General features: G+C 50.9%; 2 protein-coding genes across 13 annotated transcripts in view; one reads left to right on the plus strand and one right to left on the minus strand.

Moving 5' to 3' along the window:
- Positions 1–4,240, plus strand: part of MRTFA (myocardin related transcription factor A) — a 121,131-nt gene extending 116,891 nt beyond the window's left edge. For all 6 annotated transcript variants that reach the window (XM_075751783.1, XM_075751774.1, XM_075751760.1 and 3 more), the window contains 4 exons: positions 249–407; positions 2,547–2,720; positions 3,125–3,185; positions 3,632–4,240. In XM_075751783.1, the coding sequence (XP_075607898.1) occupies positions 249–407; positions 2,547–2,720; positions 3,125–3,185; positions 3,632–4,131 (894 nt within the window). In that variant the 3' untranslated portion in view covers positions 4,132–4,240. The remainder of the gene's footprint in view (positions 1–248; positions 408–2,546; positions 2,721–3,124; positions 3,186–3,631) is intronic.
- A 3,446-nt stretch (positions 4,241–7,686) lies between these two features.
- SGSM3 (small G protein signaling modulator 3) overlaps positions 7,687–27,912 on the minus strand; it is a 31,153-nt gene continuing 10,927 nt past the window's right edge. For 3 of the 7 annotated variants that reach the window (XM_075751806.1, XM_075751813.1, XM_075751822.1), the window contains 21 exons: positions 27,198–27,283; positions 26,101–26,167; positions 24,463–24,671; positions 24,211–24,318; positions 23,037–23,180; positions 22,452–22,647; positions 22,077–22,222; positions 20,901–21,128; positions 19,924–19,978; positions 16,266–16,393; positions 15,819–15,974; positions 15,199–15,253; positions 14,701–14,750; positions 13,214–13,366; positions 13,044–13,114; positions 12,641–12,689; positions 12,242–12,327; positions 11,757–11,879; positions 10,135–10,195; positions 7,965–8,102; positions 7,687–7,880 (listed from right to left, as the gene is read on the minus strand). In XM_075751806.1, coding sequence (XP_075607921.1) covers positions 7,875–7,880; positions 7,965–8,102; positions 10,135–10,195; positions 11,757–11,879; positions 12,242–12,327; positions 12,641–12,689; positions 13,044–13,114; positions 13,214–13,366; positions 14,701–14,750; positions 15,199–15,253; positions 15,819–15,974; positions 16,266–16,393; positions 19,924–19,978; positions 20,901–21,128; positions 22,077–22,222; positions 22,452–22,647; positions 23,037–23,180; positions 24,211–24,318; positions 24,463–24,671; positions 26,101–26,167; positions 27,198–27,283 — 2,315 coding nt within the window. In that variant the 3' untranslated portion in view covers positions 7,687–7,874. Of the gene's footprint in view, positions 7,881–7,964; positions 8,103–8,480; positions 9,717–10,134; positions 10,196–11,756; positions 11,880–12,241; positions 12,328–12,640; positions 12,690–13,043; positions 13,115–13,213; positions 13,367–14,700; positions 14,751–15,198; positions 15,254–15,818; positions 15,975–16,265; positions 16,394–19,923; positions 19,979–20,900; positions 21,129–22,076; positions 22,223–22,451; positions 22,648–23,036; positions 23,181–24,210; positions 24,319–24,462; positions 24,672–26,100; positions 26,168–27,197; positions 27,284–27,912 lie in introns of those variants that run through there. The other 4 variants (XM_075751830.1, XM_075751837.1, XM_075751847.1 and 1 more) reach the window with 3 other exon arrangements.

The raw sequence follows: 27,912 nt of genomic DNA on the forward strand, positions 1-27,912 counted from the left end.
CAGGTCTGCCAGCCCTCGAGGGATGGCATGGATAGCCCAGGGATTTAGAGTGGTACTACCTCCTCATTTAAGACTCTGAATCCAACCCCAATCTGATTTCTCTGCTTGGTGAAACAGAACGATTGACTGAATTTCCTAAAGAATAAAGAGTAGGGAAAAACAAACTTCATAAATCCTTTAAGAAACACAAGCCTTGTTCCATGTTGTGTCTGGGGAATAGCTCCTCATGGATACCCTTTTCTTTCCAGAGAGTACAATCATCGCCCGCTAAAACTTCCAGCCAACCGCAGTGTCAGCTACCTGCAAGCACCCCTCAGCAGCCCACACAGCAGCAGAAGCAGCAGCCCACGCAGCAGCAGCCCCTGCAGCAGCAGCAGCCCAGAGGACTAAACCAATCTGTCAGAAAGGTAGTGCTCTGCCTGCTCACTTTTCTTCTTTGTTTTTCTTCACCTGCTGCCGGGGTTCGTAGCAGCGGTGGGAAGGGGACACGCACGTGCAATCCTGGTCAGAGACCATCATCACAGCGAGTGAGATCTCACAGCAGCTTCTGCCACAGCTTGCAGCTGCACGGAGTGTTTGGTTTTCAGTTTGAAGGTGGCAGCAGAAGGGGTGCCTGGCGTAGCCTCTCCATGCCCCTGCCTCCTGCTGAACTAGCTGCAATGGAGAGCCCATCGGGCATGAGGTTTCAGGAGCACTAAAAGTGTCCCTGAGGTCTTCCCCTATGGGCATGCTTGGAAGTGATGTGGAGGCTTTACAGCAAAGAGCCCTGGGCTAAACGCTGACAATTCACTAGCGTCATCTGCCCTTTGGTCCCACATGTGGGCAGAATACCAGCTGGTGTTTTAAACAAGCATTGTCTATCAATTAAAAATGATGTGACACCAGAGTGGGCAGCCTTGGTTCACAGTGGTGTCCCTGATTCTTGCAGAGGTGCTGCTGAACTGAAAATGTGGTTATTACATGGAGGGAGGGTGGTGTGGGCAGTATGTCTCCTGCTGAAGGTGGCTTGTGAGCTCTGAGCAGGGCAAAAGGATGTGACCTTTTACTCTCTGGTACTGATGAACATGCCGTGATTTCCATTCCCGTGCCTTTAGCATAATGATGTTAATCATCTCTTTGTGAAGTGCAATGCAGGTTCAGGAAAGAGAGCTCCTCTGGCTTTACCCCTTCTGCAGGTGACGGCTGTAAAGAGATCCTGCTATGCCATCTCCTCCCTTTCTAGCCCACATTAGGGATGACTTAGCATTCTCTCTGACATGTAATTAAGATACAGAAAGATTACAAAGAGTTTTTAGAGCTTGGAGGATCACTGCTGAGTCAGATCCTGGAAAGGATGTGAAGGCAGGAGTCATTTCTAGTGTAGTCTGAGATATCCACTTTGCAAAGGGTCAGAGACCTTTGAGGAAATGCAGAAGGTAAATGAAGGCACTTTTTCCCTCAGACTCCCTTAGCTCATGTGCTGTGGAGGCAACTGTAGCGACTCTCCTAATCCTTTTGCCTCCCTGTAGGGTCAGAAGCCAGGTCTGCAGGTGGTCACGGGGCAGCTGCCTCACACCATATTGTCTTTCTCAGCACCCCCATACCTGCAGCCCTTCTTCCCCAATGGTTTCCACAAATGGTCCCTGAAAATTGGTGCTCCTGGGAAAGCCAGGTCAAAAAAGGTACCCTCCCAGCACATCCCAGTGGCCTGTGCCACAACGCCAGTTTCCAGCCCCCTCTCGGGTAGAGCGCGGACCCCAGAGCAGCTCTGCTGGGCAGGATCTGGTGTTGTTCCTCTACCTGTCACAGAACAGACAAACAGGGAAAACAGGATGGGGAAGAGCATCCACACATACAGGTGTTGGAACTGGCGTTCAGCTACTGCCCGGGGACCACTGCCCCAGGGGAGTGAGCTTCAGTGTGGGTCATGCATAGCTGCTGTAGAGGCAAAGACCTGATGCACACTGTAACTTTTCTTATGGGCAGTTGTATGCTGATTCATCTGGTAAAGCTGAGTCATGAGCGCCACTTCCTGCAACACTTGGGGTTTCCTTTGGAGGTCTCTGGTGCTGCTGAGTGCTCTGGTGCTTTCCACCCACCAGGCTGTGACACTTGCTGCTAGTAAAGCCTGATTGTGCCCCCAAAGCAGCACTGCAGAGGGAGGCGGGTGAAAGATAGGTCCTGGATGTATTGCGCAGAGTAGGCTGAACACAACAAGGGAAATGCCCTTTCTCTCCAAAGTGCTAGAGGAATCCCCCACTTGGACAGATGAGGCTCTCCCCATCTAGGAGCAGCCTGGTAGCGGTTTGTGGCATGATTGCTTTAGCATTAGAAACATCAGCAAATGATTTCCAGCTGTGAGTTGGAAGGGAAATCGGTCTTCCTCCCCTGCAGCCAGGGCAGAGTGCACAGAATACACGGGAGAAGCCAGGCTGCTGGGAGCAGAGCAGTGCAGACCTCTGAGCAGCGCTCGCCAAGAGAGGGGGTGATGGTCTTTCAAAGCAGCTGTGAGACAGGAGTTGATGTAGACTTTTTCTGATCACCCCATCTGCCTTCATTCTAAACAGCCCTCATCGCAGCCCAGCTCTCCTGCTGCCCCTTCCCCATCCCAGATGGACCTGGAGCAGCAACAGCACACGTCGCTTTTTGGAACTCCTCCTCCTCCTCTCCCTGTTCCCTCAGTCCCGATGAAAGAGCCACCAGGCTATGAAGAAGCCGTGAAGCAACAGCCAAAGGCCCAGGTAAGAGCAGTTCTTCTCCCTGGTTTCCTTGGAGAGCAGGTGAAAAGTTGCCGTTGTGAATCTGCTTAGATTCCTGATCTGGGCCAGTAAAAGAGAATGGAGACACAGCCACACCTCCCTAGCTGAATTCCTTCTGGAGGGTTTGGGGCAGACCCTCAACCACAGGTAGAGATCCCAAGCCGCTCACTGCCTGGTGAGTGTTAGTACAGCTGTTGCTGACTACACCTTTCCATCCAGTAACAGTCTGGGGTTACAGAGGATTCTGGTGCCAGGCCTCCATGTTATCTGGCTAGATAACAGCCCCATCCCTGGGGCGAGGGAGGAGAGCCAGCAGCCAAGCGTGTTGCTGGATGTGGAAGCTCCCCTGGTAAATAGGAAGCTAATCCTGAGCTCGCTCTCCCCAGGAGAACGGCTGTTCCAGCCAGCAGATGGACGACCTGTTTGACATTCTCATCCAAAGTGGAGGTAAGGAGGCAAAGGCAGTGTTTCCCATGGTCTTTGGGTTTGAGCCTGGGGATTATAGAGCACTGAGGGGGGGGAGTCTGTCATGGTCCAGGTCTTTGCTCCTGCGTCCCTGCCAGTGCCTTTAGTGATGGCAGTAGTCATTGAGGCACTGAGGGAGATGTCAGTCAGCCATTAGCATGATACAAAGCTTCTTGGTGGCTCTGCTGCATCAGATCTGGGCACATCTCTTCTGCGATACTGGACTGAGCTTCAATTCCCCGGAGGCAGGCTGAAAACTCCCCATAGCAAGCCAAGCGTGGGCACAGGATGAGTTTCCTTATCCCAGTTGGTGGCCAGCGATGGCTCAGTCTGGGGGGGTCCCTGTTGACCTGGTAGGTGGGAGGGATCCTTCCAGTGTTCAGCCAAGTTTTCCCTCACTGTGGCCTGCCTGTTCGTTCCTTGTACAGAGATTTCTGCTGACTTCAAGGATCAGTCATCCCCAGCTGGGAAAGAACCACCCGTGGCACCAGCCTGCTCCTCACCGCCCAGCAGCCACCATTCCTCAGAGCTGGCGGTACCAGTGTCCTTGGGGCAGCAGGTGCCCGTGGGCCGGCTGGAGGACTTCCTGGAGAGCAGCACCGGCCTCCCGCTGCTGACGGCAGGCCACGATGGGCCGGAACCCCTGTCCCTGATTGATGACCTCCACAGTGAGATGCTGAGCAGCTCGGCCATCCTGGACCACCCGCCTTCACCTATGGACACCTCGGAATTGCACTTTGCTCACGAGCCATCCGGGGGCATAGCCCTGGATCTGGCTGAGGCTAACTTGGACAGCATGGACTGGCTGGAGCTGCCGGGGGGGCCCGTCATGAGCCTGGCTCCCCTTAGCACTGCGGCTCCCAGCCTCTTTTCCACAGACTTCCTTGATGGACACGATCTGCAGCTGCACTGGGATTCTTGCTTGTAACTCTGTGAGCAGAGACTGAAGGGAATGGGAGTGGGAGGGCACGGGCATGCAGGGGGAAGAGGCCAGTCAACCAAAAAAATCAAAAAAAAAAAAAAAAAAAAAAAAGAAACGAGCTAGTATTTGTACTCCTCCCCCAACAGTGTCCTTCCTGCATGAAGCTGGCAGTGGTGGCAAGGGCAGACCCACTGCTCGAGTCACTGCTGCCTGGGCAGCGGGCCAGGCCAGGGCAGGGAGAACGGCTGCTGGGGGCAAGAAGAGGCTGCAGGAGCTCTGGGGCTGGTGGCTTCCTGCCCCCTCAGTGCAGCCTGACCCAGCTTGGGTGAGAACAGAACCGGCAGCCCCTCTTCCTCCAGGCAGGAGCAGCGATGGCAATATATGGGGCACAAGGCTGCCAGGCAAGAGTTCCCTCACGCCTCGCAGCAGGACATAGCGTGACTGGGCCTGAGCCGTTTCCAGAAGCAGCACCCCCACGCCTTGCTGGGACGGGCAAATAAAGAAGGGGGTTGTGCTGCCCCAGCACGGTTGGTTTAACGGTTGCAGAAGGGGATTCTACCTCTGGAGCGGGACGCAAAGGCGGGAGTGCTGGCTGGGGGCCCAGAACAGCTGCCCTCTGCACCACCTGCCATCTGTCAGGGGAGGGTCTGATCTGCCACAGGGCTGAGGAGCTGGGCAGAACAGGCACCTTTTCCAAATGTAGCCAAAGGGAACCAGGGTTCCCCACCAACCTGGTAATGTCTAAGCTGGTTTCCCAAATATTGCTGGGCTTGGCAGAGGCCTGCCTGCTTGCTTCACTTGCTTTGGGCTGCAAAACAGATTTTTTTAAGGTGCTAAAATCCAGATCCTTGTATGTTAAAAATCTGTCTTCACTGCCCAGACCTCTGGCTGTGCCTGGAGACTAGCCTTCAGGCACACATACAACCACCCCTCACCCCCCCACCACCCCAGCTTCCACAGCACTTGTGACATCCTCAGGTGAGCAGGGCAGTCAGCCTGTCGTGGGGCTTAGGGACAAGAAAGTGTCCGTGTGTCCTGGGGAGTGTGTGTGTGAGGGGCACGCCTGGCAACGAGCAACATATCATTAGGGGCCATGTGCAATCTCTGTCCTGCCTTCAGCTGTGCTGGGGCTGCCCTGTAGCAGGTGCCCCAGTGGAAAGCAGCAGCTGGGGCCATCAGACCCAAGAGCCCAGGAAGGGGAGGCAGCACTGCAGAAGGGGCTTGTGTGGCACACTACAGCTCCTAGCTCAGTAGTGCAACTGTGAGGGCCCCTTTCTGCGGAGAAGTGGGAGCCTGAAAGCAAGTAATGGGCAGCTGACCTCTGCTCTTCCTTCCCTCCAGGCCCATGGGGTAAAAGGCAAAAGCAAATGGCTGCTGCCCTGTGTCCAGCCAGTGCTGCCATGTAGGGCTCCAGGCTGATTGGTTGCTGCAGGGTTAGCTGCTGAGGGATGGGGGGGGGCAGATGCACACTCCAAGCCCCCAGAGCCATGACGATGCTATTCCTTGTGCAGGATTTTGCGTTGGAAACCCAAGCCTGTGGCTCACATGCTCTTTTTCTCTTTCTCGTGTTGTTACTCGTCACTTTTAAATTCCTGTGTTTGTTAGTAGTAACTCACCGCCATATTTACCAGGTGAGACATAGCCTAGCTGTGCCCCACAGCTATCCCTGCTTTGGCCCTGAGCTGGGCCCAGGCGGCTCAGGCTGAGAGAGGTAGGGGAAGGCAGTGGCTTTTGAAATCATTTGGATTAAGGTGCTGACCCTGCTCAGGCACTGGAAGGATAACCTGCATCCTTTGTAATACCTCCTTGAGGATACTGTCCCCACCTTTCCCCTGCGCCGGGCTGCAGTGCTGTCAGCTGGGGGGGGGTGGGGGGGGTGGGCATCTGTTGCTCTCCTGCCCCTTTGGTACCTGATGCTCTTCTCAGGGGGAGGCCTTGGTGCAGGGGTGCAGTACCTCTGCCCCATGGCAGGGCAGGTGAATGCCAGCCCTGCACAACCTGCTCTCTGTCAGCCATTAAACTGGCAGCCAGGTAGAGGTCATACCTGTTTTGCAGCTGGGAGAAACTCCTGCTTTCCTGAGCCCTATTTGCTTGTTAACTGCATGGAGAGCCACTTTCTTAATCATTTGCAGAGGGAGCCTGCTGGCAGCTTCCTTCCTTTCTGTCCCCCTTCTCTCCCCACCACTTGTAAACAACTCAGAGCCTCTTATCTGCCTCCTTCAGTGTCCAGGTTGGAGAGGTTAGCCCCCCCCCCCCCCCCCCGCTTTCTGTTGCCCAAGCTACAGTGTCATGTCCTAAAAATCAGAATAACTGGGGCTGGTGGACACCCCCTTCAACCGCTGGAGCCTTCCCTCACTCCTGATGCAGCCCTGGTGCTCACTGGGAGCAGTGAGAGGATTAGCAATTGCCTTACAGAGTTCCCACCAGCCCACACCCCCCCCACACCCCCCCCCCCCGCCCCAGGCAGCTGCCCAGCCGTGGGACCAGGTGGGCACAGGAGACAAGTGGTTTCTTAGGAGGAAAGTATTTGAGGGGTAGGAGGATCTTTCAACTACTAAGGGGAAAAAGTGAGGCTGCCTGTTTGTCAAACTGAAGCAAAATCAGCTTCTTTTAGCCCACAGTGAGTAGTAGCCCCCACAAAAAAAACCCCCACCAAACAAACCAACCAACCCAGCTGTGTGATTTCTTTTGTACAAATATTTACAAAGCTGCAACCAGTAAATAAAGAATGAAATTATCGAAGTGCAATGAGTTCCTAGAGGAAGGTGGGAGCACTCCACTGGCAGTCCTGGCTTGACCCACCCCCAGTTCCTCCCACTTGGGCCAGGCATCTCCCCCCCTTTTTTGGCAGAGCGATGCCAAAGCCAATTACGGATGTAGCCCTTCCCCAGGGTTGATGGTGAAAGGCTGAGCTCACAGTTGCTCCATTTCAACTTTTTCACCTTTACCCAGCCACCATAATTTGTAAAACTTCGTAGGAATTTAATCACCCTAACTTTGCCCAACAGACTCAAACTTGGCCAATAAGCTCGAGAGCCCTCAAGGAGCTCAGATGATACAAAACCATGAGCCTCACCTCCTGAGGAAGCCAACTAACCTGCCAGAGACCCTCCACACAAGGGGCTTCTGCCAGGAGAGCAAGCGCTAACCCTGTGCCTGGGGGCAGAAGGAAGATGGTGCCTCATCCCAGGAAATATTAGCAAGTCTTTTCCCCAGCAGCGCCCAGAGCAGGCTAGCCCCGTTCTCTGCTTTCTTACTATTATTTGTTTGAATAATAGTTCAATAGTTCTTTGTCAGAAGAGGTATTCCCCTGGACATACATTTTTTGCACCCGTTGGGAAAAACAAAGAAGTCTGATGTTCTGCCTCTACCTTGAATGTAATCCTGAATCTTTCTGCTGTAACCACTACTTGTTTGTAATGTGTATTTGACTAGCACGCACTCTCCCTTCCACTATGCAGCAACCGGTGAGGGGTGATCAGCACCATCTGAGCTGGATGGTGTTGGGGCATCGGATCCAGAGCGAGTATTCAACTGGAAAAGGATAAAAGTGACAAGTTAACAGGGGAGAGAATGGATCTTTAAATTGAATTATTTTTTCAGTTACAAATATTTGGAAAAAAAAATCCATTTTATTAAAAAAATTTCAAACATCCACATGCTCAAAAACTTCTCTGCTATGCTGGTGGGTGGGCTTGGGGCCACTCCGCCTTTTCCAGCTAAGGGTGGGTGAGCTCTCTGGGTCTTACTCAAACCTGAAAAAAAAAGAAGCTGGCAATGTGGTGCCTCATCCCTTCTTGGCTGCAGGGAGAGTCCCTCTGGGTATGGAAATTACCTACCCTGCAACCAGAAGTAGGTCTTATGGTAGGAGAAGCACAAGCAGCTTTTACAGCCTCCTCCAGCCCAGTATGCTGGTCTGGACCCCAGCTGTTCTGGTGGTGAGGGGATACTGCAGCCTTCCTCAGCCAGATGCCAAACTGGAATGATTTTAAGTGACAACACTAACTTTCACATCAGTAAATATGCTGCAACTTCCACCCTCCTGTGAACCTGGGCTTCTGAACACAGTTCTCCCATGGCCTGTGCCCCATTACTGTCCTACTTTGCAGAAGAGACACCACCTGCTTTTCTCTGGAGAAGCTTGTTCATGTGCAGACCACACTGTCCTCTGCCACCATCCAGCCCTGCTTTCCGCCAGCCCCGCTCCCTTTGCTAAGGGCTGCCCTCCCACACTGTTCCTACACCCCTGAGTTTTGAGCATTTCTTGTTTTTCAGGGCCTCCACTGCAGGCACCACAACTGCTCCTGCCCCAGCCACTCCCTACCCTGTCAAAAAACAAAGTCAAAGCTCAGCACTCTCCCAAGATGCAGTTTATTTACAAACCCACTGAACAAAGTAAGAATCTAGTGTCATTCCATGAGTAGTTTGTGCTCACAGACAAGCGCTTTCAGTAGAAAGTCACAGACTCCATATCCAGAGCCACCACCACAAAGCAGCAATTCTCCACTCCCGACCCGTGTCCCCGCTGCCACTGCAGGGCGACGAGGACGAGTTAGTCTCCCTGAGCCAGCGCCAGCCCGAACCCCGTCCTGAGCTACAACAGTGCCAAAATATACACGTTCCTGGAGTTAATTTACAGCTTTTTGGTTAACAGTAAAAATAATCTAGAGACTAAAATGACAGCATGAAACACTTGTTTAGGGGAGGGGTGGTTTTTGTCTGCTCCCAGAGGAGACAAGGCCCATCCCCTAAGGCTGTTACAGTGGTACCAGGCCAGTGCAGTCAGGCACCTCTTGTCAACACCCCACACACCAGTGCCAGGGAGGTGGGGTGAGGCTGATGCCAGTTCCCCCTTCTCAGCCCCCGCTCCAGGTCAGAGGAACTTGTCCAAGTGCTTCAGGTTTTGCCATCCCTCTCCCCGGCAGAGGCGAGCCCTTGGCTGGCACGGAGGTGGGTGCGCTATCCCTGCTCCCGTGCAGCAGCGAGGCTCTCCTCACCAGCCCGAATTCCACTCGCACCCGCAGTGCCACCTGCCAATGGCACCAGCTCTCACAGATCAAAGCCACCCCGCAAGGGCTGTCTCTTCCCCACAGCTACAGCAGCAGACGTGCTCACACACCCACGCAGCTGCTGGCCCATGGGGCAGCGCGCGAGGGTCTGCGGACCAGGCTGCTCCCCCAGGCACCAGGGGGGAGGCAGGGCTGAGGCAAGCAGAAGATGGGGGTGGCAAAGATGGGGAAGGCTGGGATGGGCACGCTTGTTTTGTGGCCAGAACACACTTGTCCCTTTGCAGCATCACCCTCGACTGTCACCTCCCTTGGGTCTGCAGCTTGGCCTCTCGGCGCTGCTGCCATCTGTCCTAGGTGGCCTGGCAGCCCGCCCGAGGGGGATTTTGTCACAGATAGAAGTGGGTGGGGTGGGGGAGGGCAGGGGGTGAGACATGATGGGGGTGGGGAAGAGGAGTGTGCGCCATTGAGAAAGTTCCCTAGGATGGGGCAGGGTGGGGGTCACCCATCTATGTCCCAGCTGAAGAGATGGTGCTTCACGAGCATGTCCTGCACACCCTCCTTCAGTGGCTTCTTCTCCTTCTCCTGCAGGATGACACAGAGACCTGGGTCAGTGCACCGCAGACAGAAAAGGGGAGGTTGTGTCTGTGGGCAGAGCCCAAGCACACGGAGATCTCCGGCACCCAGACAGAGCCGCCGTCTGCACTTCCCACCTCCACCCAGCTGAAACAGGGAGAGGCCTGCGGTTTGGAGAACACCGGGGAAGGGAGCGGCCATTTCCCTCTGCCCTAACTGGGCAGGGACCAGCAGCACCCTCTGCCAGCACTGCCAAACAGTGCCTGTGCACAGCCTACGCTGGCAGGGAAAGCAGCTCCAGCCACAGCCTCTGGTTGGTGCCGGCTCAAGAGAAGGCAGAGGATGGGCTGGAACACAAAGCTGGGAGAGGAAGGCAGTAAGCAAAGCCCATGGCTGAGGGACAGAACGAGAGACGCCACCTACTCACCTCCCTCTTTATTGGCAGCTCCCAGTCCTGAGAGAGGCTGAAGGCAAATTTGCAGAGGACTCTGCAATGGAAGAGAGCAATGGTACACACACACCCCCGCCCCACACACGCCCTCCCTCCCGGATCACATGCCCAGCCTTGTGCCCACAACTTCTGCCCCCAGGCACACAATTGCTGGCTCCTCAGCTTGCCCCAGCAGGCCACTAAGCTTGCAAGGATGCAATTCGTTGTTTGTTGGTGTTGAAAGGGTAGCCCTCCTCTTTGGGCTTCACATCCTGCCAGGCCTAGGCTGGAAAGAAAAGTTTGAAGATGTGACTCAAGTGCAACCCCTACAGAGCCTGACACAGCAGCGCAGGGAGGCACGGGCAGCCTCGGGCTCTGCAAGACTGCAGACACATGCAGCTGAGGCCTGCTTGCAGCTGGCAATGGGGAGGGTTGCAGGTTCCTCTCCAGAACTGCCAGCAGCACCTCAGAGTTTCTGCACCCCTCTCTCTCTTCCAGAAATAACAGAAGCAGCCTGACCCCCATGCACAAGTGCCGCATGGGGATGGCACGTGGAGCTCCCTCGCTGGACTCCACTCCATGCAGGCACAGCCTCAAGGCTGTCCCTAGGACAGGGATGCAGAGCTCAGACCTCCTGGCAACAAGCTTCGGGCTTAGGGGAAACTCCTGTGTGGGGGTATCCTCCAGCTCCTGCAGCAGTGAGGGAGCAGAGGCCCTCCACAGGAAGCTGGCTGGGAGAAATATGACATAAGCCTCCACACCTGCTCCACACAAACCTGCGCCCAGCCATGAACCAGTCCTACTTGGTTGTGCTGAACTAGCACAACCCCTGTGCTGAGAGAAAGCAGCCATAGGACACTGCAGCACAAGGAGAACAGGGCACCCCAAGGTACATACACACAGGCCTGCTCCTGGCTAGATGCTCCCACGGAGGCCAGAAGCAACCAGGCAACACGGACAAAAGCCAGTTCCTGCAGGATGGCGGCAGCAATGGGGCTGGAGTGGTGGTGGCGGCAGCGGGGGGTTTGCTGTGTGGCTCCCTGGGACTGGATGTGACTTTGCAGAGTGCAGGGGGGCCAGGAGCACGCAGCATGGATGCGTGCCCTGGGCTCCACGTGATGTGCTTTGTGCAAGCTCAGCTGCGTTCAGCCCCTGACATCACTCCCTCGCTCTACCAGGAGTTAGCCGGTGACCGACTCCTTCCTGGTCACTGACAGTCGGACCATCTCCCTAGCACTTTCCCTGTTCCCTGCTTGGACTCATGGTGGCTGGCAGACCACCTGGAGAGCAGAGGGGTGGAAAGGCTGTCTCTCAACCAGAGTAGGTGCAGGGCACAGCAGGAGGTTGCTGGCAGGCAGAGGCTGCCTGTTTGTCACGACAGCTCCCCAGGAGCCAAGCTCTGCCCTTGGATCAGGCAGGCACAGTGCATCGCATTAAACTGTCTAGACAGTTGCTGCTGCCTCAGCACACTGAAGGAAATCCCTGCAGTGGGGATGTCTGGGCAGCCCATGCCGCTACTCACTGTAGAGGGCCCAAAAGCCAGCCATAGTGAAGGCCACCTCCTGCAGAGGAGGAGGAAATCCATTCCAGACCCTGGCGAGGCCCACGGTGACACTCACCTCAGCTCACATTTGATCTGCACCCATCCAGGACTGCGCAGGAATGACCATGGATGGAACCACTTCTCCACGGTCTGCAGGCTTGAGCACAGCACCTCCAGCCACAAATGCAGCACCTGCTCGCTGCAGCGATGGGGTAGAGGCATGTTACCGGGCTGAAGCCAGGGAAATAAGCCCTATCCCTTTGGGACAGTCTATTTTCAGCCCAAGCCTTGACCCCAGCCCACAGTCCTGTTCCTGGCAGGAACAGGATAACCCAGTAAACTTGTGTGAGCCGCTCCATGCAGTAAGAACTACTTCTTCCAGCCAGGAGCCAGGCCAGCGCGATGAACAAGAAAGGAGCAGGTCCCACTCAGTGGCTGCAATGAGGGGGGAAAAAGACCCTGTGGCCTAAGGTACATGGAAACAACTGCTGCCCTTGAGCCTGCCCCCTCCCAAGCTCCTTGCACCCACAATGCCAAGGGTATCAGGACTGGATGACTCACTTGAGTCCAACGCAGATGAGGGAACGAAGCTTCACGTCCATTTGTGCATGTGCAGCATCGTGTGTCATGTTCACGGCCTGAACTGCCTGCAGGGAGGGAAGATGTGGTTACCGCCTTCTCAGCTTAGCCTTAGGCTGGGCAGCCATTTCAGCAACACAGCCAAATGCTCCCCTCCCCGGAGTGCCACCCTCACCCAGTGCCACTTGCTAGCATCAGAGGGGCTGAGCCTTCCTGATGGCTTCACTTTCTGCATTTCCCCAGGCACCTGGTGTCTCTACTCCTTCCCATTAGGGAAGGTCTGGGAGAGTCTCGAAATGGGCATCAGCCTCCAGCAGCCTCCAGGGGAAACTTCCCCACGTGAGGAGCTGGGCTCTGGCTGGGCTGGGAGCAAGCACTCACCCGGTAAAGCAGCTCCTCCAGAGTGAGGACTTTGCTGTCTTCATCAAGCCTGCAAAGATCACAGCAGAGACCTAGCTAGCTCTGGAGCCAACCTGGCCACATGCATACCTTTCCCCCTTCATACCCCAACAGCTCTCCTGCTACCGCTGAGCCCACAGGTGATCCTGCAGCCATGAGAGAGCAAGATACAGACCCAGAAGCAGACAGAGTAGCCCGGGGAAGGGGACAAGAGCCACTGCCAGCCCCCAGTCAGCACAGGCACAGCAGCCTGCTGACACCACACCCACAGGAAGATGGAGCAGACCATGACCCTTCCCAAGGTGGAGAGCAGCAGCAGCAGCTTGATGAGCACGCAGGAGTGGGGCACAGACCCAGCCGCTTGGAGAGAATAAAGTGGCCTTACCTGTAAGTCTTGCAGAGCACAAGGCGAGAATACACAGAGTCAAAGTCCCGTTCCACTTCTCGGCTTGCAGCCTGATAGGACAGAGGGACAGTCAGGACACCCCGCCCTACAGCCCCCTCACCCCAACCCTCTGGCAACACTGCCCCACCAAGGGAACTGAGACATCTCACCTCTTCAATGAACAGCCAGGGATGGCAGGGCCCCCCCAGCAGAGATGGCTTCTTCAATCCATGTTCAAATATGGACTTCAAGGCTGGACACAGCGTCCCTCGCACCAAGTCCGTCACCCCTTCTGTGACTGAGTCATCTCCAGCGATGGAGTACTAAGGAACATGAAGAGCCAGCCCTCAGCATACTGGCAAGGGGGCAGAGCATGGAGGTGGTCACTCACCTACAGCTTCTCTGCACACACCTCTTCCACTCCCAGATACCTACCAGCCCCCCCAGACCCCCGCCCTTAACCCCTTGCTTTTGCTGGCTCTTGCATAAGACACCGCGTTCAGTGCTTCTCCCCTGGGATTTGCTGGAACACCAGGACCTTTGTGCCTAGGTGCTGCCCAGGAGACCACACAGGTGACCCCAGCAACATCCTGGCAGCGTTCAGCATGTAGGAATTGCTGCATTTTGGTGTGATGCTGACTGAGCAAAGGTAAGGAGAGGGACTTGCAATGAGGGTCTCTCGAACTCTGTAACCTGCTAAAAGTCAAGACAAATGGGGGTAGATGGGAATTCCCAAGTCCGCTGGGACACCACTGCGGGGTATCACCCCGACACATTCTTAGCATGAAGGGCTGAACAGTAACATGCCAAAATTAGGATGAGTGGGATCCTCCCTACTTCCACGGTTGGGAGGAGAACTGCTCAGCAGTACAGGGTGTGTTTATACACAGAGAGGTGATCTGCATCTAAGGAACCAGCCCTGAGAAGGGGGTGAGGAAGCAAGTGCAACGTCAATAGCGACATCTCCTAGGAGCTTCTCTTGGGGTCTCAGGTCAGCTTTTGAGCCTTTCCTCACTCACCAAACGCTGAGGGGGAGAGGGAAAACAGGACGTTCTCCACTTTCACTGCAAATTGCCTAGGCCAACAACTGATGACATTTGTCTCCTATCCGTTACCCCAGCCGTGAGGCTGTATTCAGGTATCTGCTCTAGATAGGTGGCATCTCACCACTGCTGGTTGCACGAGGAACTGAGACAAGAGTCCCTCCCTCGGGCACAGCTGCTCAGGAAGAATCCACTCTGGTGCCAACAAAGCACGAGCAGGATCTGCAGCCACAAAGGAGGAAGAGAGCACCGGCAGTGGGGAGCAGGCAGAAACACCGCCCACAGGATCCTGCTTTCTGCCTGCTGCTTTCTCAGCTTCCCCGAGGCTCTGCTCTAGGGTCCTTGCAAGCCCAGGCATCACACTCAGCTACCCCCTGCAGCCCTCTGGGGCCCTCATTCTCCACTTGGTCAGCATCAGGAAGTTGAGCAAACAGGATTAGGAAGATAAACTGCCTGATCACATCACTAAGCACTCAGTAGCCAGAGAGAGAAAACAGACTCAAGAAGGGAAATATACGGCTCTTTTCAACTATGTTTTTTCAGTTATGTTTCACGTGACTCTCTTTTTATGTTTGGGGGGGGGGTTGTTGCTGTTGTGGGTTTTTTTTCGTTACCTCTTTGCTCCGCTCATCCAAGATCTCCACAAATTTTGCAGGAAACCAACCTACAAAGAGTAGATAAAGAGGTGAGGCTGATACAGACACTGAGAAACCTCTAACACAGACAAGACCAAAGCTCAGTGGAAGCTGAGAATAAATCAGAGTTCATAGGGTCCAACCCTAAGAAGGAAGCGAGCAGCCTCAAAAATCAAAAAAATTAAAGCTACTGCAAGAGGAAGCCAATTACAGGACGCTGCCCACCAACAGCAGAGATGGCACACACCCAACCGCTCTGTGCCAGGAGGATGGAGCCTAAACTTGCTGGTTGCAAGGGGTAACCAGGCAGCTGCACCACTGCTCTCATACTCTGCTTTAACATCTCCCTTGTCCCTGGCAGATACTCCAGGTAACCGGCAGAGCCTTTGCTGCAAACGTGCCAGAGCAGTTGCTGTGGATAAATGGATGCTCCACATTCGGCCCCACTCCCCCCAGTGCAACCCATTCTGCTCTCACCTCTCAGTCCATTCAGCTCTCCCACCCAACAGTGCTCATCCTTCTGAGAAATGATCTGAAAAACAGGGAGTGGAAAACACTGGCTGAAGAGAGTGCAGTGCCAGGAGGCACTGTAGGAGATCCTACAGCTGCCCAGCTGCGTGTGCACAACGAGGAACTGCTTTCTTCTGAACTGTTTTGCCAATGTTCACTTCTCATGTGGCCCAGAGCCTTCAAGGGCAAAAAGCTATTGCAAACACGTTACCCCCATTTACCCCAATTTCAGATGGGATGTCCACAGCTAAAATGCAAATGGATGCCTTTACAGTGTTACCACAGCTTAGTGCACAGTCTTAAACTAGGACCCAGGTTGAACCAAATCAATCTTTTGCTCAGCTGTATGGCAGCCAGGAAAGGGACCTGGTGGCTGCATTGAGAATGACCCACAAGACAACACTCACAGGAACATACTGCCTCATCCCCAGGCACCCCCCAGAAACAGCAGCTGCTTCCCTTGGACTCCTAACTGGGCTCTGAGCTGATCTCCTCCCTTCTTTCCCTGCAAAACAGGCAGGGCAGGATCCCAAACAAGTTGGATCTGCATGGTTTTGCCCCGGCCCCTGACTCATAAGTTGACGTACCGTAATGATGTCGTTCTTGCGGAAGCCCAGCTCATCGTCATCATGGCGCTCAAAGTCCAGTAGTGCCTTGGCTCGTCGTCGTCGGTTGCGGGAACAGGCCACATAGTTCTCGTGGTCCCGCTGGTGGCTCTCCATGCTGTAGTCTGGTGTCAGATCCTAGCATGCATGTAGATGAAGAGCAGAGAGGAATGAAAAGCAATAGTTGACTCCCATATGATCTGCCCTGTTCCCAAACCTTTTCCCGCTCCTAGCAGGTAGACAACCGCCCAGCACACCCCTCCTCCAGCAGGAATGGGTTGAGCAACCCTCATCCTCCACCTTTTACACCTGGAATGTTCTTCCTCAAGCCCACACTCCAGGAGCATTTGAACAGCCCTGTCCTGTAGCGGCCACTCAACACTCATGCCTGGAGCACACGGCAGTGCAGATCCAGCTGTTCCCACTCACAATGCTGCAGTTCTTGGGATCCACACGCTGGAAGTGTCTTGCCACCTGGACAATGGCCTCACGCAGGTCGGCCACCAGCTCTGTCTGCTTGATGTTCTTGGCTTTCAGTGCCTCCAGATCGTCATCCCCTGGGGGAGCCCACAGAGCCAGAGGGAAGGCAAGGAAAGGACAGCAAGTATAAGGTATTTATTTTTTTTGTTAACATTAGAAGTCATTGATTCTGCAGAAATCAAAAAAGCCTGACATTAGAAGTGCTTACACTAAGGCAGGTACTTGCTGCTCATCTATTCAATAATGTAAATAACCAATACCAATTTGACTGTCTCAGATTTTAAGGAGCTAGTATTTCAAACTACACATGGAACCGGAAAATGCCATCTTTGATCTGTCTGGACAACTCAGTATACCCAGGTACTGCGTACTGCTTTAGAGAAGTGTCTATGCAGTATATAGACGGCTGAATGGCGGGACACAAAACCAGGGAACTTTCAAAAATTCTCTTCAAGTGAAATTCTCCTGCCACTGAAACAGCTTTTTGTTGAACTACTACTGATTTTTGCATACCTCACAGGCTGAGAGCATCTTCTTCATAGACTCTTGAAAAAGATTTGAAAAACCAAGACAGCCCACTTTACTCTGTCAGTCTAGAAGTCAGAGCCATGACACAAAATCCGCCATCTACTTAAGACCTTGACCTCCCTAAGAACCAGATTTCAAAGGTTTTGGGTGTATAGAAATGGTCGTAAGTAGAAAGTAAAAGTTACCAAAGCATCTTTCAACTGTCACTAATTCCCCCAGGAGTTTTGACAGCCTATCTCTATTAATTTATGCAAAAAGATACCTAATGAGATGGATTCATTAGGCTGTTAATGTATCTGAATGCGTTAAAAATTGGGTACATGATGTTTGGCAACAATGAACCATTTGCTTCTTCTAAAAAAAATTCAGTTAATTTTAAATTCAAAGTGTATTTTCATGCATCTGTTTTTGCTCTCTCTATAATATATTGAAGATGTGGTAGCTTGATTAACAAAACCAACGTTTAAAACAATTTCTTTTTCATTGAACTCCAATTTTTATACAAACACAGTTTTTATGCAAGACCCAAGTAAATCACTGGCTAACAAATTAGCACTCTGCTTATCTTCTAACATCATTATAGAAACCAATATGAATAAAGTGTGGCCTGAGCTATACAGCTGCTGCAACAGCTACGTACACATGAAGCTTCTGTTTATTGAAAAGTGATTAACAGTATCTTTTAATCATAAGTGATCCTAATTAAAATAGGCCAAAACTTTAAGAACACCAATAGAAGCACAGAATTAGATTTAAAATTATTTTTATAATTGTTTTCTATTTGCTAAATTAAATGATTAGAGAATCAGAAACACAGAGCTTAAGAGAAAACTGAACTTTGCTTCTGGACTAGAAAAATTGTAGGGAATACTTACTCCCAGTCCAAACAATGAAAATTAACAAAACCTCCTCCTCAGTGGCCAGGGGTAGGAAATAGAGCATGTAAGAAGTCTCACTACAGATTCAGAGATACAAAGATTGTAAATAGATAGGTGATTACGCAGACACCGGGGATTCCCAGAAAATTCATGTTGTTGAAACAGAATGTGACTAAAGAAGAAACTACTCAACCGCAGCCACACTAGCTCTGTGGGCCACCCTCAATTACATAGATCACTGATTCTTTCTGTCATCATTCAGTCCCTTCTGGCCAAAATACCATGCTCCTCCCTCTGTACTCAGACCAATCCCACCCAAACATAAGCAGGAGCTCCACACCCTCCCACCTTAGAATATACACGATATAGAGGAAAGCAACTGCAGTTGCCACCAGATTCACCTCACTGCACCCGACAGGCCTGCACGCACATTTCCAAAACAGGAAACCAGTGCAGGATTGACCACACGTGAGGAGGCTCGATTTTGATCCTGCAAAGACTGACTAGCGGCACAGTTGTGCAGAGGAGGATTAGCTCTCCCGCATTTCCTTATTGGAATGCCCATCCAACAGGAAAAGGGCAACACACACATCATGTTCTCCGCCACACTACCATTCACTGTTTTTTCTTTCTATTCCTTCATTAGAAATCCGGTCCAACTCCTTGAACCTCAGCTAGAGAACGCCCTGATCAATCTGATCTAGCATGAGCAAGAATCTGACTTCGAGCAAGAGAGGTTGGACTACAAACACCTAGAGGTCCCCTCCAAACAGTGCTCCTGTGATTCTGTGACTCCCATCCAAGTCACTACTAAATCTACATTCACTCTAAGGAAGAAGAATTAAGTTCTGGGTAAGTTCTTATTCCCACTCAGCTGAGGGCTATGTACCAGCGCTACACAGTAACTATCACAGCCAGCAGACTTTACACTTAAAGTTGATTGACAGTTCCCAGTATAAGGTGAATTTATCACATCCAAGCTTTCCTTTCCCTCACTTGGGCTGAAGTTTTCCATTTGGGTTATCTGCTGCAGGATGACACCTTCTCTATTTTAACCAATGTTTTAATTACTGAGAATAACATTAGCTAAAAACCATGACAGTGATTATACAGAAACCCCACTAAAATGAGAACACACTATCAATCCTCTCAGTTCTACCATTGATTCATTTTGAAGTTTGATCTTAAAATTTATCTTTGTGTGTGGGTATGACTCACTATTACTGTCGCAAAGCTACTCACACTTGGTCAAGGAGACTGAAACACAAGAAAGATGCATTTGGCAGCTAAATTCCCTGCCGGTTCAGTCTGTACTGATTCTATGATAACATTACACACAAGAGGTCTGAGTTTAGGTTGCACAAGCAACTTTCTTGCATTTCTTCACTTCTGCATGCTTGACTTTACAGCTTCACTGGTCTTCTACCATAACTTTCATATATAATACTGTATGTGCTTGCGGCAAGCCTGTGACAGTATATCAGCTTCCTGGAGAACCTCAGAAAAGCTCTTCTCTGAAAAGACCACTAAAACCCAGTTTTAGATTTATTCAGGCCATTTGAACCACAACAGGAATGCTGTTTGAACCCTGTAAATTCAGTATGTTGTCTTCCTCCAGAAAAACAATTTCTGTGGCGAGATGTGGCAATTTCAAGAAAGCTAACTAGTTGCAAGGAAGGTGATGACAGCGAGGCTTACAATAGAAAGGGGTATTATGGAGTCACAGAAGCAAGTTACTTTTAAATTGATGCCAAACCTATTCTGGCTGTGTGCTTTCTGGCTTGGCTCATCAGCGAAGAAAATTAAGACTTAAAAGCATTCACACTGAACTCTTGGAATAAGTGACAGGGAAGCATCAGTGATGTTTGCGTTTACAAATTTTGATGGGTGATACACTGGACCATCCTGCCAGAAAATGTGTTTGAACTGTTTGTCAGTGCAAGGAGGACATGACAGCTGGGCTGAGCTGCAGCTCATTGTTAGCCGCCATTTAAAGACAAACCATCTCACCTAAAATTCACCTTCTGAGCTCAGACCAAAGCAAGCAAGTAGAAAACTGCACTTCTTCCCTCTTACCCTTCAGTTCTGGCTCCCTCTTCTCCTCTTCCTCTGTCCCAGTGTTTCCCTGCTTTGCTCACTCCCCTCCCTCCTAGGCTGCTATATCCATCAACACCATGTGAAAGGCGCAGGGTTGCCCTTACCGAAAAGCAGAGAGGTGATGCCAGATTTCCTGCGCTGAGTCCTGCGCCGCACAATCTGAGGGAGTGGGAAGAGAGAGAACACAGTGCACACATTAGGACAGATTTCAGAAATAAAATAAAGCAATCCTCCACACAGGTCAGCTCTGGGCAAGGGGTCCTGACAGCTACCGCTGGAAACGGCAGGCAAGTGAACTGGCAATTTTAGACAGGAGTTCTGGTTCTAACGCAATGAATCAGCTCTACTGCTTGATCTGCTCCATGTGAAATAGGTTATTTATAGCTCAATTATTATAAAAGCATAATTGAAGTTCAAGAATCAACCATGATTCGAGTGAATAATTTTAGTTCTACTTGTTGCCAAAAGCAGTTCTACTTGTAATTATATATAAATTTCTAAGTGGATGCCTATTACATTTTAGAATTGCAGGAGTGTCTTGTGATTAGCACACAGACACGCATCAAGAATATATCTTCCACACAGGCTTGACAAGCAGGAGCTACTACATCTGCAACTGCAGGCTGTAGTCCAAGATTAAACACAGATGCATTTTTTATTCAGCTTCTCAAAGGCTGCTGCTGTTTTCTGACTCTACCTTCCAGAGTTACTTTAGTACATCAGTTTCTTACTAATGGATTAACTGCAGTTCCTACTCTGCATGCTCCAAGCAAATTTTGCCAAAGGCATATGTTGTTTCTTTTAGTTTCCATTAATAAAATGCATCACTTTCCATCATAACTCTCATTAAATTACAATCATTGTCAATATCCCTTTCACCTGGGGATTTATCAACCAGGACAGATCTGGCAGCATTTCATTAGTACAGACCTCCCCCTCACTTCCCAAGACCTTTTCTCCACTGGAGCTAAAATTCTTTCAGGCAGGAGGACCTCTTGCTCTCAAACAGCAATTGGGAGGGAACATGTAAGGGAAAGGTAAAAATGAAGCAGCAGAGGCAGACGGGACTCTGTGCACTCACTTTGGATAAATTGTTGACAGTGGTGCTGGAGTTGAGCAGCTGCCCTTGGTCAGCGATGAGGTAGGCGAAGTGTTTGCGACGCTGGGTCTCCACCGCCACATCTGTCAGAGAGCCAGCCACACGCATGGCCTCCCGCAGCAACACATCTGCATCTTCAATCTGACTTGGGATGTCCGAGAGCGTGTTGAAGATTGAGGCAGAGTTCTCAGACTGGATTAGCTCATCTTCCTGCAATGATGCAGTCATTTTGCCACAGAACAGTGAGCATGACAACTATGCTCTTGGGGCTGCTAGATGCAATTTTACATTCAGTGTACAGTCTGGGCCAGAAACAATGAAAGTACAACTAGATAATTCCATAAAAACTTCAGTAGGAAGAGTCCAAGCTACCTATGGGAGGGGAACATCATCTTTTACTACTCTACTGCACTGAGATCTGCCCCCAAAATTCTAGCTGGCATGTTTTTGAATCACAGCATCTATCATTGAAACGAAGTCAACTCAGCAAGCAAAGAAAAACCAGAAGCTATTCTTCACCCACCGCCAGGATTGGGCACAGCAGGGATCTTGTTGGGGACAAGGGAATGTAAGCAGCTCAGTCTCACACGCAGCATAGCTCCTAACATTTCAAACTGTGCTCCACCTTCCCCTTATTCCCAGCAGGATCACCCCTGCCTTTCACACAACAAGCTGAACCACAAAATTATTTTTCACATAAAAAGGAAAAGATCAGGCGGTTAAATGTAAGCCAGCCAAATCAAATGTAGTCAGGACAATGCTAACCTCTTGGAGCATTCAACAGTGCCATCAAAAGCTTCCCAGATGACCACAACCTCAGCTTTATATCTCTGCTCAGAGATTGTGCAAAATCAAAAAGTATCTTGATTTATGTAAGATGGACCCTCGGGTTGGGATCTAGATTGAATAGAGGGGGGCAACTGATGGGGTTTAATTATGAGGGAACAAATGAGGTAGGCAGGGGAAACAGCAATCCCTGAATCCTGTGAAGTGCCTTGGAAGTTCTTCATAGCCCCCATTTCTGAGGAAGGCAAGATGTCATCTTCCCAAGCACATGCCCAAACCACACACAGGAAGTGGATACAAAACCTTCTTGCCCCTAAAACTCAGAATTAAACACTGTAGTACTATAAAGGAGGAAGGGGAGGTGGGAATTACCTTCATACTGAGCATGCCCAAAGTGAGCTGAAACAGCACCAGAGAGCCCTGGTAGAAGAAGAGGTCCCAAATACGTAGCAGCAGCTTGATGTGGACAACACTAGCAAAAGAGGTGAGGAACCAGTGCAAGGTGATCAAGGAGAGCTCTGTGAATAAAGACACAGAAAAGAAACATGACAGAGGAAGTCAGCCAGCCAGTTAAGATGGACTCTGCTAAGCGTTCTCCTCCCAGCTCAAAGATGACCACGCACCGCCTGAAGGGCCAGGAAGTTTGCTCCTAGCCCTGCTGCTCTCCTTTTGTGAAACAAGAACTGTAATTTTTGCCTGCATGCCACTCTGGCAAGAAAAGCTATGATTTCTAGGGCACACTTTTACCGATGTCATGCTCCTGGAGCAGTTTATCCAGGCGGGGCAAGTACTGCACAATGAGCTGTCGCAGGACACGCTGGTCAGTCTGCACGCCCATCAGGGTGGTGCTGAAGTAGGAGGCAGGAACCAGTTCCTCAATGATAGCGCACATCATCCAGAAAGCATCTTCCTCCTCCAAGAAGAGCAGCAGAGAGGCAGCCACCTAGGATTTTGAAGGAATAAGAACTGCATGTCCTAAGAGGAGCAGAAGTCTTTCCCCATTTCCTTGGATGGAGAAATGGACCAGTATCTAGGTGACCAACATCCTCCTTCCCCCACAGCAGCTCTCCTGCAATCTCCCACTGAAGTGATTTCTCCTCAGTGTAATGCCTGTCCCTCCCCAACAGATGCACTGAATTCTTCCACATCTTTGGACATGTGGTGCTACCCTGCTCTCCCTTCTCTAGGAAAAACATTCCACGTGGAAGGGATTTCCCTTCAGCTCATCTGGAGGCCATAGTGTCTGGCAGCACTGCCTCAAATCACTTGCTGCAGCATAGCCACCACAGACAAAACAATCCCTATCATAAAGACACTCTGAATGCAGGTTACCATGCCAGTGCCTTGGCAATATCCAATCTCTGGGTAGAGCCAGGCAAGTCCTCGTAGTATCCTGCGTAGCCGTGGTACCCCGATGCTGTTCATATTGGAGAAGCAGGCGTTGCTGGGCATTGTGCGGAGCAAATCCTTTTCAATCTGCAAGAAAACCATAAGCATAGACAGGGTCGGCTAACAGCATCTGAACAATTGCCTTGTGCTCTCTGCACTTCCCCATGGGCCCTTGCCTCAGGGAACTCTGCTTCCCCACACTCATGCAGAAGTCCTTAGGCACCAAAGAAGATGGCCCTATCCACGCACCCAGGGTCAGTTTAACAGCCTTCACTAACATGTGGGAAAATGCCAGTCCAGATGTGGTGTCTCCCAAGACAGACACCAGACTTGGTGTCTCCCAAGAAATACTTGCCTAAACTCAGCCCCTAGCTTCACCACTGAGAATAACAGGCATAGTGGTTGGGAGTTTCATCTGCTTGGATTTCAAGCAAGGCTTCCCAACAGAAAGAAAACAACAACCTGGCCACATCTGTGACAGGGGACTTGGAGGTGAACAGCCCACAGATCTTCCTTGGGCAGTGTTGTTCCTCCTTACAACCATTTTGAACCTATCTTCTTAGTGAGAGGTGAACATGTGCAGAGCTAGGTTTCTTTTGCCATACCCTTTGCCTTCTCCCACAAAAGGAGAGGTCAGAGGAAGAGGAAAAACACTCTGTAACAGTCATCTTGGTGTTCAGAGACTTTGTATTTGAGGGAACAAAGACAATCCCTGTAAGCAGCTGCTACTACCTCAACAGAGGTGCATCTATCAGCCTTTCACTTCCTTCAGTGAATATCAGGATGTTTGCTGAGATGCAATTGCAGCACTCAGATGCTGAGTGAATATCAGGATGTTTGCTGAGATGCAATTGTTTTCTAGACTGCAGGTAGCATGGGCCCAACCCCTTCCCTGCTGTCCTAGGAAGGAGGGGAGCTGCACAGTTGCTATTCCAACAAAACAACGGAGAAATATGCCCAACAGTAGGATTAAGCTTTAGCAGGATTTGACTACACATGTCCTCTCAAACTGTCCCTGCTGCAGGTGTCAGGCAGACATCCCTTCCTTCTCATGCAGCAAATCTTGCCATTCTCCCCACTCCCTTGTGCCCAGTCAGCACTAGACAGTATGCCCTACCTGTTTGGCAGCAATGCTTTCGTCATTAGAGCTGTTTTTCACGATATCCCGATACGACATCTCTGAATTCCTCTTCTTCTGCAAGGCCCCTGACAGACGCATCCACAACTGGGGCGACAGAGATAGGAACAGTCACCAAGACAGCCACAGAAAGCCATAATCTGGCATCCTCTCAGCCAAGAGTAAGTGGTCTCGCTCCACTGTCTCTTACTCCAGGCAGGACAGCCTGTCCAGAAGAGGCAGCACTCTCACCTGTGGTCTCATGCTATGTGGGATGCCGGCTAGCACCAGGGAGCGCAGCTTGTCTGAATGCGGTAGGGTGACCTCAATTTTGTCCCATGTGAGGTCGCCCACGTCATGGTTGTGTGTGAATTCCAGATGAGCCTGCCACTTGAGCCTCTGCTGTGGCTCCTCTGTCAGTGGGATCCCCAGAAGCTTGCTGGAGGTTGGCTCAGCACCATCTGCCTCAGCAAAGGGAAAGGAAAGAAAAGGAGACAAGTGAGAGAAAAAACAGGAGAGGGAACGAGCATAAGGTAGGGAGTAAGATGGCCATATAAAGAAAATGTCTTAAAAACATTCATGTCTTCCAGCTAGAGCATAGAAAGGCGAAGCTTCATTTCTAACTGTCTTCTCCATGCAGCAAATTTTATGGTCATAAAATTTGGGGCCTTGAGAACTAAGCAGCTGTCAGCAGGCTTCTAGCCTCTACTTACTCATGATTTAGCGCATAGCATGGCTGGAATTAAACAAGACCCTGACAGCAGTCATCCTGCTGGGTTTTGTAAGGATCTGTAAATCAGCCTGACAAAAGCGTAGCAGGCTTCAGTGGTGGCAAGCAGAAGCTATATGCTCATGCAAGTAATGAGGTGCAAAATGTTAACTTCAGGGATATTTTATCACCAAAAAGAAGCTTTAACGGGGACACCTCCAAATTCACAATGAGAGAGCACCTTAACCTGAGGCTGGCTTTCTAAAACAGATACTTTAGCACAAGTACAGATTTGACGTAAAGGCACTCTGTCCTTCATCATCCCAACAATGCAGTCCAAATCCTTCTGCTGACTTTATAATGCACAAGTAGTCTATCGAATGTTCTAGCCGAAGAAAATTGCTGTGTCCTGTCCTCATCTCCGGGTCATTGCTTCAAAGAGGATCCTCTATGACTCAAGGTGCCTTAGGGCACACGTGCAAACAACTTCTGCCCTTGCACTGTATGGCCTGAGCCCTGGAAACGTCCTCTCAGAGCATATAAAGTAATTCCTGTGTACCCCACTCCTTTCTCTTCCTCTTTGCAAAGGCAGCCAGCTGTTGTAGTTCAGTGCTCAGCGGCAATAGGTCTCCACACCTCCTTCTATTTGGTCTCCTGCCTCTGTATCTTGCAGAAAAACTAGGATGTGGGTTCTGCCCCTACAATTTGCCCTACACTTTGCCAAACTGCTGGGATGGGTAGAACACATACTGCTGCCACTCACTTTGTTCGCAAATTTTTCAACACACAGCACGTGTCACTATGCCTGCTGTCGGTGCTTACAGTTCTACTGACAACAACAGAGACCCCACTGTCAACTGGGAAAGCTGCCCTTCCCCAGCATGCAGCTGCTAATGGAAATGATAACTTCCTCTTAGCTTTCCTCTTGCTCTCTCACCCATGACACAAGCATAATGGGATGGAAACGAGACTGCTGCATATTCTATGCTCCAGACTCCCATAAGGCCAGCAGATCTAATGCATAGCCCTTTGTTACAATGGTAGGATACAGAAAGATGATGATGGGTGGCTAGATGAGGCATAGGACAGAATGGTTGCAAAATCACCCTGCCATACTTGGAAGCATGGGAAGGGCTGGACACAGGACACAATGGAATTGGGAGGGATGGGACTGACTTTACCTTCCTTATCAACTCGGAAACCAAATTCATCATAGTGGAACTCTGGCTGCTCAATGGATTCTTCTTTCTGGGGGGCAGGAGAAGGAGAACAGACACTTTTACCAGTTTAGCACTGAACAACTGAAGAGAGACATGTGGATATTGCCCCATCCCACCACTGTCCACACTGTGCCCTCTGGGCAACTAGACTCCTTGCCCTTTTATTTCTGATGCCTCCTACTACAGTCCCCAGCTGGGGAGGTGTTGCATGCAATTCCCATTTTGACTTCTCCATGGAAGTTGTGAAGCCTTGCCTTCCCACCTGCATAGATTTTCCCAGCAATCCCTTTCCTAGCAGGGCTTGAGTGCACCATCATATCAAGATCAGAACTTCCCACCTGGAGGGGCATGCAGCCCTCCTCATGGACTGAGGAATTCACACACACCAGCTGAAGTGGTCTCTACGGTCCGCATCTCTAACACACAGCAGTCCTCGTCACCTCCGCGCACACACAGCAAATTCAGCTCCCTGCATTGCTCCATCTCCTGCCTACAGACACCTCCCCTTCCCTGCAAGCCCACCTGCCCTTCCTGCGGGGGGTCTCGCAAGCACTGTGCCGAGGCAGCACCCAAGAAGCATGCTTCTAGCACGGCTGCACAGTAAGCTTTAATCTGCTTCACTGGGCTCAGCTGGCCTTCAGCAAACACTGCGGGTAAGTTATGAAATTCCACAGCTGCTTCCTTCCTTCCTGCTCTGCCCACCTGGTGACAAGTCTTGAGGCTAGCATTTCCTGCCATGCACAAGCCATCCAGAGTAGCTCGATGGTGACAGAGACTCCTTTGAGGATGTCAACATTTGTACAGTGGAGCAATAGTTGCAAAACAGCAGGGCAATAATTCACACAAGTTTCTTCGTACTCTGTAAGATCCTCTTGCAAGAGCCAGGATGTAGCCACAAAACACATGAAGTTTAAGAAGCAAACAAGTGTCCACAACCAAACCACCGGATGAAGAGTGCATCCTTTTCCCTGTGGCTTTCAGAGACCACCAGAAATCACCAGGGTCCATTTACTTCTGTGCAGAGCCAGAGAACACACCCTCCCTGCCCTATACCGTACCTGTGTGTATTTTGCCAGGATCTCCTGAGGCCAAATGCTGGGAGTGAGTGCTGAGAAGGGACCCCCAGCAGAGGGAGTGTGATGGCCTAAACACAAAAAGATCAACATATAGCAGTGAATACCTGGAAGGACTCCCTTGTAAGACACATACTCAATAGAGACTGTCCCAGCAAGGGCTCACTCAGCAGTTTGTCACTACTGCTACTCTAGACATTGAGACAGCTCCCACTTCACCAAGGAAGCAAGTAATTTCAGATGGTTTTGTCCCTTATTACTGAGCAAAAGAAGCAGAAAGGCCAAATGGAGTTCCCTCTAAGAAAGGGACTTTTAGGGAAGAGAAATAGTTCCATGGCATCATGTGATCTTCATTCTGCTTGGAAAAGCTGTGCAGTCAGTGCCAAGCCAGGGGAACCATTAAAAAAAAAAAATTATTATGGAGAACTAAATACTTCCTATGGAGGCGTTGACCCCAGCATCAGCAGCACTCCAGAGTTCCCTGAAACTTTGTCACTGAGGCATGAAAATGGGAAATCAGAGCCTTCAGCAAGATGCTCAACTGCTCCCTTTGCTCCAGAACGGCTGGGATATTGCCAGACCACGTATAAAGAGCTGCAGCAATGAAAGTATGCCTATCATAAGCATCTTTCCAATCTCAGGTAGTGTCCCATTGAATAGCTTCCCTTGGAATAAAAGCAGACATCGAGTTTTGCAATTG

The sequence above is a fragment of the Balearica regulorum genome, chromosome 1 (genome assembly GCF_011004875.1).
Source record: "Balearica regulorum gibbericeps isolate bBalReg1 chromosome 1, bBalReg1.pri, whole genome shotgun sequence".
Taxonomy (NCBI): domain Eukaryota; kingdom Metazoa; phylum Chordata; class Aves; order Gruiformes; family Gruidae; genus Balearica; species Balearica regulorum.